Source organism: Chiloscyllium plagiosum, chromosome 7 (assembly GCF_004010195.1).
Source record: "Chiloscyllium plagiosum isolate BGI_BamShark_2017 chromosome 7, ASM401019v2, whole genome shotgun sequence".
Classification (NCBI taxonomy): Eukaryota; Metazoa; Chordata; class Chondrichthyes; order Orectolobiformes; family Hemiscylliidae; genus Chiloscyllium; species Chiloscyllium plagiosum.
The window spans coordinates 107,006,953-107,019,843 of NC_057716.1; the positions used below are offsets into that span (position 1 = coordinate 107,006,953).

The window sequence follows — 12,891 nt, forward strand, 5'->3', positions numbered from 1 at the left end:
CCCATTCACAAGCTCCCCACATCTCCCGCTCTATTAATACATCTCCCTATGTCACCCATTGATCCATTACCACTTGCCTTGTCTCTGCAGCCACCCAGTGATAGTGCCCATGTCTCCCCAGTATGTAATGCAATAATCTCACCTTGCTGGTCTCAGGACTGTCTGGGTCGAACTGCACTTGTTTCACGGCCAGTTCTCTTGCTGTGTCAGCATCATAGCACAAATAGACCCTGCCGAATGCCCCTTGGCCAAGCAGCTTGCCCAGTCTCCAATTTGTTGGCGCCCTTGGGGCTACAAAACATAAAACCAATTTTAGAAAATTGGCTTTGAGAAAGGAAAAATCTGAAGATTCCACCCTCGCTTCCCTGAGTAATCTAAATTCTCTCAGAACCAAACACATGCCAAGAATGCAGCTACGTTAGCTGACCTTTCAGTTGCCCTGCTGCGTATCACTTGCTGTGACACAATGCATCTCTGTGACAATATACACACAAGACTCTATCGATTGCACACTGGGTAAAGGGATTATCCAACACTGTTTTTAAAATATATTTGATCTCAGGAAGTGGTATTGTTGACAACTAAAACATTTAATACTCATTTCCAATTGCCCTCAGGAAGGCAGTTGAACTGTTGCAGTCCCTGTGGCTCATGCAGAGCTGAATTGCCTCAGGGGAGTGAACTCAGGCTTTAGACCTATGATAACAAATAAATGGTGAGACAGATCCAAGTAAAAATACCAGCTCATCAGGCACAAGTCCACTTAGAACTAGGTCTCTCTGTTGAAGCTGATAATTACTGTAAACATCGGCTTTCAAAAGGACTAGAACTCAGGCTTTTGATCACAACCCATGTTCATACAAACATAAACATTAGGAGCAGGAATAGGTTATTTGGTCCCTCAAACCTGTTTCACCCATTAATAAGATCATGGCTGATCTATTTGTGGTTAGAATTCTATACCTACAACAACGGATTCACATTCATCCACACTGACATGGAAAGATTCTTGCTAGACGGGCTGTCAGAAGCTAACAACCTCATTCAGAGTATTCAATTACCCTATCTCCACTGTTTTAACATGGAGATATTAGAGTCATACAGCACAGAAACAGACCCTTCAGTCCAACCAGTCCGTGCCGAACATAATCCTAAACTAAACTAGTCCCACCTGTCTGCTCCTGGCCCATATCCCTCCAAACCTTTCCTATTCATGTACTTAACCAAAAGTCTTTTAAACGTTGTAATTGTAGTCACATACACCACTTCCCCAGGAAACTCATTCCAAATGCGAACCACCATCTGTAAAATAATTTGCCCCTCATTTTTTTTTAAATCTCTCTCCTGTCACCTTAAAATGTGTCCCCAGTCTTGGAGTCCGCCATCTTTAAAAGGAAGTTCTTTACAGATGTTAGCGTGCTTTCATTAATAACTAAGAGCTCTTGCAAAAGCTGTTAAACCCATAATGAATATTGCAGTAACTCATTAGATCCATTAGCAAAGAGTATCCCTTGAAATAACAGTCTTACTCCTTTGACCAGTCATATCAATAACAAAGATGGAACGTTGGTCCAATTTCAATGGAAATCCACAAAGTGTCAATTTTGATGAGTTTCATGGAGGGTTTTCATGACACCTAGCGATAGTTCACATACTATCTTCCCAAACTGACTTTATTACCTGGACACCACATCCCGAAGACTCTTTGCTCATCGTCTTCTCCCTCTTGCCTTAGGTAGAAGTTCTCACCACTGCCAGGGGCTCCTGGGATTCCCTGTCCAATAAAAGTGGAGGATCTAGTGGGGACTACGGCAGAGGAGGAGCCATGTACAGACGCCTCAGGACACTCCAGAGGTAGCTAGGCCTTCCACCTCCACCCTGCCTCCCTGTTCAGCCCCATGGGAGTCCAAGGCAAGGAGCACAGGACATTGCAGATTTGTGTGCTTTAACCACAAATGCTCCCATGGTTGTCTGACCAACACTCCAAGGACAACGTGCTCCATTTCAGAACAGGCTCCCTCCACTCAAAGTGTGGATCCCAGGACCTTGGTGCGCACCTTGTCCGAGTGGGAATTAAGGAAGAATATCACCGTCTGCTACACAGGTAACACAGGTGAAACATCATTGAACAGAAACTGATTTCCAAAATCACAACCCTCTGACTTCTGCTGATCTTTTTTGTGAAATGGCAACCCCTCGTTTTGGACTCACCTACAAGAGGAATCAACTTTCCCATCTACCTTGTGAATATATTTTAATCAAGTCACCCTTCACTTCTCTAAACTCCAGTGAAACAAGCCCAGACTGCTCGAGCTATCCTCATAAGACAATCCCCTCATTCCAGGTACCAATTAAGCAAACCTCCTCTGAACAACCGCCATTTATATTTGCCCTTAAATAAGGAGATGAAAACTGTACACCATATTCAAGATGGATAGGAAAGGTTTACAGGGCTATGGAATTAGTTCAGTTTAGGAAACCTAATCAGGATGGATAGGTTGGGCTGAAGGGTCTGTTTTGTGTTGTATGATTTTATATGGTCTCAACAATAATTTATACAACTAAAGTATAGAAGACTCACTTTTATGTTCATACCTCTCACAATAAAGGATAGCATCCCATTAGCTTTCCTAGTTATTTGTTGTACCTACGTACTCATTTTTGTGATTTATGAACTAGATCCCCCTGCACCTTGGAATTCTAAAGTCATTCTCTGCTTTCTTATGGCTCCTGCCAGACTGAACAATTTGGCATTTTCCCACACTGTACTTCATCTGCCAGATTTCTGCACAGTCATTCAACACATCGAAATCTACCTGCAACCTCCTTATGTCCTCCTCACAACATACTTTCCTTCCTCTGTTTGCAGCATTTGCAGATTTAAAGGGCAGCACGGTGGCTCAGTGGTTAGCACTGCTGCCTCACAGCACCAGGGTTCCAGATTCAATTCAGCCTTGAGCGACTGTCTGTGTGGAGTCTGCACATTCTCCCCGTGTCTGCATGGGTTTTCTCCCACAGTCCAAAAACGTGCAGGTCAGGTGATTTGGCCATGCTAAATTGCCCATCATGTTGGGTGCATTAGTCAGAGGGAAATGGGTATAGGTAGGTTACTCTTCAGAGGATTGATGTGGACTTGTTGGGCTGAAGGGCCTGTTTCCACACTGTAGGAAATCTAATCTAAATATGATGCTATCACTTCCTTCATCTAAGTCATTAAAGTAGTTTGTAAGAAGTTCAGATGTGGCGCAATCCAGCAACAGTGAATCAGCAGCCTATTTCCACTAGCTTTGCAATAGGAGTTGCTGATCGATTTTCTGTTGGCAGTTTCACACGACTCTCTGGCAAAACTTTAATTCACATACAGAATCAACACTGGAGCTCTTTCAAACACGAGCTTGTTCCCTCTTCAATAAGTTCAGGGGAGTAATTGTTACAGTACTGAACCAGTAATCCAAAGGAGGCAAAAGTGAGGACTGCAGATGCTGGAAACCAGAGTTCAGATGAGAGTGGTGCTGGAAAAGCACAGCAGGTCAGGTAGCATCCGAGAAGCAGGAAAATCGACGTTTCGGGCAAAAGCCCTTCATCAGGAACCATCCTGATGGTTAGGCTAACATTAAATTTATCATCAAGTACTGCTTAGCAGCACAGTCAAGAGCAGGAGCTTGATGCACATCCTATGTTCATTGTCAATACCAGAGTGTGGTGCCACAATCTGCACAACTTGATAGGCCACAGCTTGAACTCTGGAATCACAATGAGCCTCCTCCCATGGGGGATTAGATAAGACCACACAGCCCTCCCCACCCCTCCAACATAGCGTGCTGTGAACCTTACAACGGCTGGGGGGGCTGATGTCCATGACGGACAGTGTTAGATTGTCGATGTCACTTCCCCTTCTTCTCATCCTGCTGTCCTCATACTCTGGGGTGAAAATACTGCTCCCGCTGCTGGTGCTCAGGGAGTGCTCCGTGGGACTGAAGTTGACAGGCGAGCGGAAAGTGTTTCCGTGGGTTCTTCTTGCTCTGGGGAACGTTTTACGACCTGTGGAGAGGGGCAAACAAAAAAGCCTTGAGGTTAAATATAGTCCAAATAGTCAGCAAGATGGAGCTGTGTTGGAAGCTGTGCTTTCCAGAAGCCGTTGGTAGGGCAGATGTTGTGGTTCAACCGTGACAGCACCAAGGAGATGAAGGTCTGTTCGTCTGCTACCATCTGCAATAACTCTTTACTAAGAGGTCAGAGGTGCACAGATTCAGGAGGTGGCACAAATTGACAAGCATGGGGAAAGGAGAAATAACACAAAACAAAAAACCCAAACAACTGTGGATGCTGGAAGTTAGAAACAAAAAACAGACATCGGTGGGAAAACTCAGCAGGTCTGACAGTATCTTTGAAGAGAAAGCAGACTTAATGTTTCAGGTCCAGTGACCCTTCTTCAGAAATAACACATCTGTAAAATTAGGGTCATAATTGAAAGGCTGGGGACCGGGCGTCTTGTGAGGTAAACTTTGATTAGATTAGATTAGATTAGATTACAGTGTGGAAACAGGCCCTTCGGCCCAACAAGTCCACACCGACCCGCCGAAGCGAAATCCACCCATACCCCTACATTTACCCCTTACCTAACACTACGGGCAATTTAGCATGGCCAATTCACCTAACCCTGCACATCTTTGGACTGTGGGAGGAAACCGGAGCACCCGGAGGAAACCCACGCAGACAAGGGGAGAACGTGCAAACTCCACACAGTCAGTCGCCTGAGGCGGGAATTGAACCCGGGTCTCCGGCGCTGTTCAATTCCCGCCTGCTTTGAGAACAGTGCCACGCTGATCTGAGAGTGAATAATGGCGATAATGGTTGCCTTTCATGAGGAGCATCCCAAAGGCATATTCAGAGAAATTTGAAAAAGAAACTCATGCACTGGTATTCTGCAGCAGGTCAATCACTATCTCAAAGGGACAGTCACACTGTTCCTCCTTCCAATACTCCAATGCATACGTCCATATTTTTCATCTTTAAATATCTGCTGAGATACTTGAAAATGTATTAAACATTGAAAGCAAGATGCTTGAATCTGAATTGCTGCCAGGACGGAATAAGTAAATAGAAGACTGAATCCAGAATTATGGGTGTGCAGTTAGGAGATCGAGGGTTCAGTCCAAGGGTTAAGGAGGGTTAGAAATAGAGGTTTGGAAATAGCTGGCTCGTCTATCCCCAGAAATGGAAACAGAGAGGTTGAGGAAGGAAGGGAAGGGAGAAGTTATATACGGAGCACATGAAGGTGAGAGCAGGGTGAAAATTAGAAGCAAAATAAACAAACTTTTCCAATTCTGGATGAGAGAAGGACACAGCACTGTCACTGTCATTGATGAACTGGAGAAAGAGTTGTGGAGAGGAACCGGAGTAGGACTGTAACAAGAAATGTTTCACATAACCCACAAACAGACAGACATAATTGGGGCCCATGTGGATACCCATGTCCATACCATAATCTGAAAGAAAGAGAGAGGAGTGAAAGGAGCAGAGTGAGGATGAGCTCGGCCAGGTGGAGGAGGGTGGGGATGGTTCAGGCCCTTTATTCAGGAACAAGGTCAGCATGAACAAGATGGACCGAAGGGTCTGTTTCCCTGTTGTACATCTCTATGACTCTAAGTGAAGAACCCTAAGACCATCCTGATGGGGGACGGACATGGCAAAGGATTGCAGGTCGATGGTGAAAAGGAAGCAGCCGGAGCCTGCGAACTGGAAATTCTGAAACTGATGTAAAGTATCAGAAGTGGAAGGGTCTGGAAAAGGATAGCAAAAAAATTAAGTCGATGTGGGGCTTTGCCCATTCCTTTGCACAACTGTTATTCTCTCTCGCTGTCCAACTCCACCTATCATCTTTTCCTCCTTCTTTTCCCTCTACCCCCACCCAATCTTCAGCAAATATACCAATCTTTTCCTAGCTAAAATCAGTTCTGAAGAAGGGTCTCTGGATCTGAAACATTAATTCTGCTTTCTCTCCACAGATGCTGCCAGACCTGCGGAGGTTTCCCAGCAATTTCTGCTTTTGTGTTAGAAATAGAATTGCGGCTTCTGATCACCAGTCAGTGACTCCATGTTGGAGACTGCATGATGGGAACAGGACTGGATCCAGCAGTGATGCCACACACAACGGTTGAAAAGGCAAGGAACACTGCTTGGGCCAGCACCATAAGAATGATTCACCCGAGATAATGGAAGGAAAGACTGCAGTTTATGGTAACAGACACCAGCAGAGATCAATTCCTGCTGGAGAGGGGGAAAAGAAATTGGCAATGAGAAATACCACAACACAGAACCACGATAAAACACCCTGCAACTGATGTGTTAAATACTCAGTCCAGAATCAAACAAAATGGGCAATCGGTGTTTAACAACAGCAATGAAGATGTTATGTACCCACCCCATTATTGCTCAGTTGGAGAATGGGCAGATGCTTACCGTCACTGTAGTCATGGTGATGGTAGGAGATGTGATACCTTCGTGGATATGTCCCACCTTTCCCAATTTTCTCAAACGTTGGAATATCACAATCTGCAAGGAGAAACACTGATCTGATTTTATTCAGAAATAAAGAGCTAATCTTCACTGGATTTTGCAGCACAGAAGCAGACCATACTATCAGGATTATGCTCATGCCTCTTCATGTTTTACATCATCTCACTAAACAGCCATTTTAATTCACACTCGTGTTTACTTTGTCTCCCCTTGCATACACCTATACTGTTCTCAACCACACCGTGTACATATCAACTTTCTCCTGATACAAAAACAGAAATTACTGGAGAAACTCAGCAGGTCAGGCAACTGTGGAGGAAAAGCTGAGTCAGTGTTTCAGGTCCAGTGACTGACTCTGCTTTCTCTCCAAAGATGCTGCCGGAACTGCTCCAGTAATTTCTGGTTTTGCTTTAGATCTCCGGCATATGCAGTTCTTTATTTCTTGTGTAAGGTTTTCCTGAAATCCTTATGAGAAATATTCGTGCCTCTGGTCCACTACTAATGGGTTCCAGATTTCAGCGATTCCACAAACAGACATCATCTCCACATCTACACTATGAATCCCTTTCCTAATTTTACAGACCATCTCACCATTCAAATTTCTATTCTCTACAGAAAAGAGTGCCAGCCTACTCAAAATGTCCTGTTTTTAGAAACAAGACCATGCACAGGCTGAGGATAAGACTAACTACTCCAGCATTTATTGTCAAAGTCTTACTCACCTGGAGAATGCAACGATAAGCTGCCTTGAGCTGGTGCAGTCCCTGTGCTATCGGGAGACCCACAATGCTGTTAGGGAAGGAATTCCAGGATTCTGGCCCAGTGACAGTGAAGGAACAGTGATATACAGAACAATCTTGGGTTATCCGAACATCAATTATCCAAACAAGATCTCAAGGTCCAGGTAAACTGTGTTATCCAAACGTTCAAGTATCAGAACAAAATACTCCCCACCTGTGTTGTTCGGATAATCAAGGTCGCCCTGTATTTCCAAGTCAGAATGGTGAGGGGCTTGGATGGGAACTTGCAGGGGGTGGTGTTCCCATGTGTTTGCTGCCCTTATCCTCCTGATGGAAGTGCTTGAGAGTTTGGAAGGTGCTGTCTGAGGAGTCTTGTTGTGCTGCCACAGTGCATCTTGTAGATGCTACACTTTGCCGACACTGCATCAGTGTTGGACAGAGTGAGTGCTGAAGGTGTCAGATGGGGGCCAATCTAATGGGATACTTTGTCCTGGATGGTGTAGAACTTGAGTGTTGATGGAGCAGCCCACCCAGGCAAGTGGCACATATTCCATCACAATCCTGATTTGTAGATGGTGAACTGACTTTGGAAGAGGAGTTGCATGCATAATTCCCAGTCTCTGACCTGCAGCCATTGTATTTATATGGCTGGTCCAGTTCAGTTTCTGATCTATGGCAACCTCAAAATACTAACAGTGGGAGGTTCAGCAATACTAATACTATTGAACATCAGGAGGAAGACGGTTTTATTTTCTCTTGTTGGAAATGATCATTGCCAGGTACTTGTGTAATGTAAATGAAACTTGTTACTTACTGGCCTGGATCTTGACCAGGGCTTTCTGCTTACAGACACCGAGTGCTTCAGTAGCTGAGGAATTGGAAATGATACTGAACATTGTGCAATCATCAGGGAACATCCTCATTTCTGACCTTATGATGCAGGGGAAGTCATTGAAGCAGCAACTGAATGTAGTTGGGCCTAGGACACCACCCTGAGGACTCCTACAGAGATGTACTGGACCTGAAATGACTGACCATTAAGAATGAGAGTATCTTCTGTTGTGTGAGATAAGACTCCACCCAGTGAAAGTTTTCCACCCAAATCCCACTAACTCCAGTTTTGCTTGGGTTCCACGTTACCATGCTTAGTCAAAACAAGAAAAAAGCCCTTCAAATCTACTCAGCCATTCAATATGATCATGGCTGATGTAATCCTTAAAACTACATCTAACACCTACTTGAAAACATTCAATGCTTTGGCCTCAACCACTTTCCGTGGCAGAGAATTCCATAGGCACCCCACACCCTGGGTGAAGACATTTCCCCTGATCTCAGTCCAAAATGATCTACTCCGATTCTTAGAGTATGATCCTTGGCTCCAGACTCCTCAATCATCGGGAACCTCCTTCCTGCCTTTACCCAGACTAGTTCTGCTGGAATTTTAATAGGTTTTCATGATATATTGCTGCATTCTTCCCAACGTGAGTGAGTCCTCAACTGTCCCAACATTGCTGTACAGAGTTCTGGTGAGGCCACACCTGGAGTACTGTGTACAGTTTTGGTCTCCTTACTTGAGAAAGGATGTACTGGCACTGGAGTGGGTGCGGAGGAGGTTCATTAGGTTGATTCCAGAGTTGAGGCAGTTGGCTTATCAGGAGAGATCGAGTGGACAGGGATTATATTCATTGGAATTTAAAAGAATGAGGGATCCAAAAACAATCTTACATATACATGAACCAAACAATGCATATTTAGCATTTTAATCGAGACCAACAGTAACATAGTGATAATACAACTGGACTGGCAATCCAGGGGCTCCAGTTAATGCACTGGAGACACAGCAATTGGTAGAAATGAAACTCATTTCATAAAGTCTGGAGTTGACTGTTCATCTCAGTGACGGTGATTATGAAGCTATCTTTGACTGCTGTAAAAATCCATCTGATTCACAGGTGTACTTTAGGGAGGGAAAATTCGCTGTCCATATCTGCTCTGGCCTACATGTGACTCCAGACCCACAGCAATGTGTTGCCTCTTGGCCACCCTCCGAAATGGTCCAGCAAGTTACGTGTTTCAAGGGTCATCAAGTATAAAAAACAGCTGCTGGACTTACCAGCGACAGCCGTATCCCATAAAAAACAAATTAAAAATATTCTGAGGGAATTGATTCACAGGACCATTAAAAAAGCAAAAGTAGACACCAAGCCACCTAAAACAATATCTGGATAAATGTGTCACTGTTCAAACAGACGGTGTCACTCAGTTAAGACAGAGATGAGGCAAAAAGTCTTTCCTCATGTAGGGTATGAACTTTGGAAACTCTCTTCCTCAAAAATTGACAGAAACAAAGTGCTTTACTATTGTTAAGGCAGAGGGGTGAAAAGTTATCAGGAATAGACATGAAAGTACAGTAATCAGATTATTGAATGACTTCACTGAATGGCACAACAGGACTGAGAGGCTGAGAGAGGTGTACAGAGAAACTACCAGGGCTTTTGACCCAGGCAGCTGAAGGCTCAAAGCTCACCTGAATAATCCTGATGATTATCTGGATAGCTCTGCGCCCTGGGCATCCAAGATTTGGGATAACTATCACTGCAAAGTAAAGAAAAGTGTTAGGTCCATGATGTCCACTGAGTAAAATGTGGATTTTATATCACTCAAAATATCATACTGTTAAATATAAGAACTTCGTTAAGATGAATGTTTCATAATACTCTTGGCATCCTTGCCCATTCATCTTAAAGGACAACTCAAAATAATACAATAGAGACAGCCTTACACCACTTGGTAAAAGCAGGGTTTCATTATATCCTATACCCACAGACTGTGTTGGGTCACACTACTGCCATTGAATGTTACAGCACAGGAGGAGGCCATCAGCTCTCTCCCAACTCTTTAGAAGTCATCCTATTTTTTCTCTTCTTTCCCACAGCCCTGCAAAGCTTTCCTTCCCTTTTTTTTTAAAAACTATTTTCAATCCAATTTACTTTTGACAGTTTCCTTTCATACAGCATATCCCAGATCACAACTAAGTGCACGAACCTCAACTCCCCTCTGGTTCCCAAGCTAATTGTCTTAAATCTGGTTACACCAACACCGGCCAGTGTAAACAGTTACGCCTTATATACTTGACCAAAACCCCTTATAATTTTGAATATGCCTGTCATATCTTCTCTTAATCTTCTCTACTCACAGACAATTCCAATTCCTCCTGCAACTCAAAGTAACTGGAGTTCCACATTCCTTTGTGTGTTAATCCCTCCCAATTTTCTGCACTCCACTCTCTAAAACTTCATTTCCTTCTTGGGACAAGACCCTGACATGAAGTCTTTACTGCATGGGCCAAGTGTCTAATCTCCATACGTTAATCCAAGTTGACAGTCTGTAAGCTTGCGTTACACACCCAAGTCCCAGTGACCCATCTTGCTTTGCCCACAATCACTGTTTCAGTAGCAGAAATTGTAACTTATCTTTCTTCCCTTCAACCCAGCAACACTTCACAGCATTCCAACTATAATCACAATGATGATCAGATAACGCATCATAGGCTAAAGACCCAATCAAAGAATTCATGGCCCACTATCACAACAACTAGTGTCTGCTGTTATCTATGCTTAGCCCCTGCACAGACCGATCAGCACTTAAACTGGGATTAATCCACTTAATTGGTGAGCAAAGTGAAGGCTGAATGCCTCCAGCACAACTTCCACTCAAGGAAATCAGGAGTTAAAGAGGAGTTAAATCACAAAATGAAAATGCCATTTCCCTTTGAGGAACCCTCAACAATGAACCCAGATTTCCAGTAGGGGAACCCTTGCAGCCTCACAATTATAAACAAACTCATCATGGTGAAGGCGCTTTCTCTGCTAAGTTTCCATTTTCTACCTTCTGCTCCCTTTACTCCAGTTGTACCACTGGAGATTATCACAAAGAGGGGAACGGTTCACTTAGCATACTGAAAGTCACATTAAGCTGGTAATTGATATTCTGGCTTGACACAACGGGTACCACTTGCACACTTGCCCCACTTCTGGGACACAAACACAGTATCAGGGCTGGAACTCCATGTGAGGGAGGGCTGCACTGACAGGGCTGGAAATCTTTAGATGAGATGTTAAACTCTCGGGTGGATGAAACACATGCCATGACACAATTTTGAAGAAGAACAGTTAAGGTCTCTTTGGTATCATGGGCCAACATTTATCCATCAACCAACATCATTCAAGAAAGACTGTCTGGCCATTAGCTCATTGCTGCTTCTAGGAAATTACCAAGCACAAATTTGTTGTTGTGTTTCCTACATTACAACAGTAACCACTACAGCCAGCTCGATTCGTTTGAAAAGTGCATTGGGATGTCAGAGGCAGATTGTAAAAGGCACCATGTTATTGCAAGTCAATTTTGTTTTTCTCTGTGTGCTCATATTTCCGCATAAAACATAAGCCACCACTCGTACATTGGGAACACGGAGCGGTCAGATCAGCCATGATCTTACTGAATAGAACAGCAAAATTGTGGGGCTGAATGGTTTATTTCTGCTCCGAATTCAAAAGCTTGTACGTATTTCTGACAGGTATTCAAGCACAAACCTGTTCTGTTCTACCTCTCCATCCAGCACGCGTCCAACAGTCTGACTAATAAAGCAATTGGTTATTTTGCCAACAGGCATGTAAGACTGTGTAAAATATGATGTGAAGTTGCATCTTTGTTCAGAATGAAGTCAACGTCATTGCAATTACGACATTTGTACAGCACCTTTAACATTTTCCAATTTTCCAAGATACTTTATACGAGTGTTTATCAAATGCAGTTTAACCCTGAGCCACATAATAAGATGTCATAACAGGTTGGTCAAAATGATAGGTTCCAAGGAAGGTCCTAAAAGGGGAACCATGATGTGGAGGTGCCGGTGTTGGCCTGGGTTTGACAAAGTTAAAAAGGGAAGAGGGAGATAGGGAGGTTGAGGATCCAGACAGCTGAGGGCATGGCTGTTAATGGCAGAGTGATTAAAGTTGGTGATGCACTTGAAGCCAAAATTGGAGGAGCACAGAATCTCAAGAGGTGTTGGGCTGGAGGAGATGACAGACAGACTATGAGGGATTTGAACATCAAGAAGAAAATTTCAAACGTGAGGCAGTGTGGCTAATGCAGGGGCGATATAGGTGATCAGGATTTAGTGAGAGGTAGGAAGACATTACCTGTCTAAGGGACTGTCCAGAGACGGACAACTCCCTGATGCTGAGTTCTCAGGGCTGCTCATCGACAGCGGGTCCAACATCTGTCAAACAAATAATTACAAGTCAAACAAGATATATTTGTTTGAACAAATTCAACAACTGAAATGAGAATACTAGAAAGGTAAGAAATGTGTGTGGCAGGAAAGAAATGAGTTTGCAATGTAGAACATTACTGTTCAAGAATACAGAAACCTGTTGGTAGTCGATGGACAAGTATCCAAGGAAACCCAAATCTCAAACTAATGCACATATACGAATAGCTTCTTCACATCCAGAAACATCAAGGATCTTAGAGACAGAATTCAGCTAGTTGAACTGGTGACATCACTTTCTCCTCTGTGACAGTTTTATCATTCTAATTTTAATTATCCAACCTTCACCATTTGTGGGCG

The 12,891-nt window shown here is 43.7% G+C and overlaps 1 protein-coding gene across 1 annotated transcript in view; it reads right to left on the reverse strand.

Annotated features, from left to right (window-relative positions):
* map3k2 (mitogen-activated protein kinase kinase kinase 2) overlaps positions 1-12,891 on the reverse strand; it is a 77,581-nt gene that overhangs the window by 13,417 nt on the left and 51,273 nt on the right. Inside the window, exons 8-12 of the mRNA XM_043694367.1 lie at positions 12,461-12,540; positions 9,787-9,854; positions 6,463-6,555; positions 3,835-4,041; positions 143-291 (exon numbers count right to left, since the gene is read on the reverse strand). Coding sequence (XP_043550302.1) covers positions 143-291; positions 3,835-4,041; positions 6,463-6,555; positions 9,787-9,854; positions 12,461-12,540 — 597 coding nt within the window. The remainder of the gene's footprint in view (positions 1-142; positions 292-3,834; positions 4,042-6,462; positions 6,556-9,786; positions 9,855-12,460; positions 12,541-12,891) is intronic.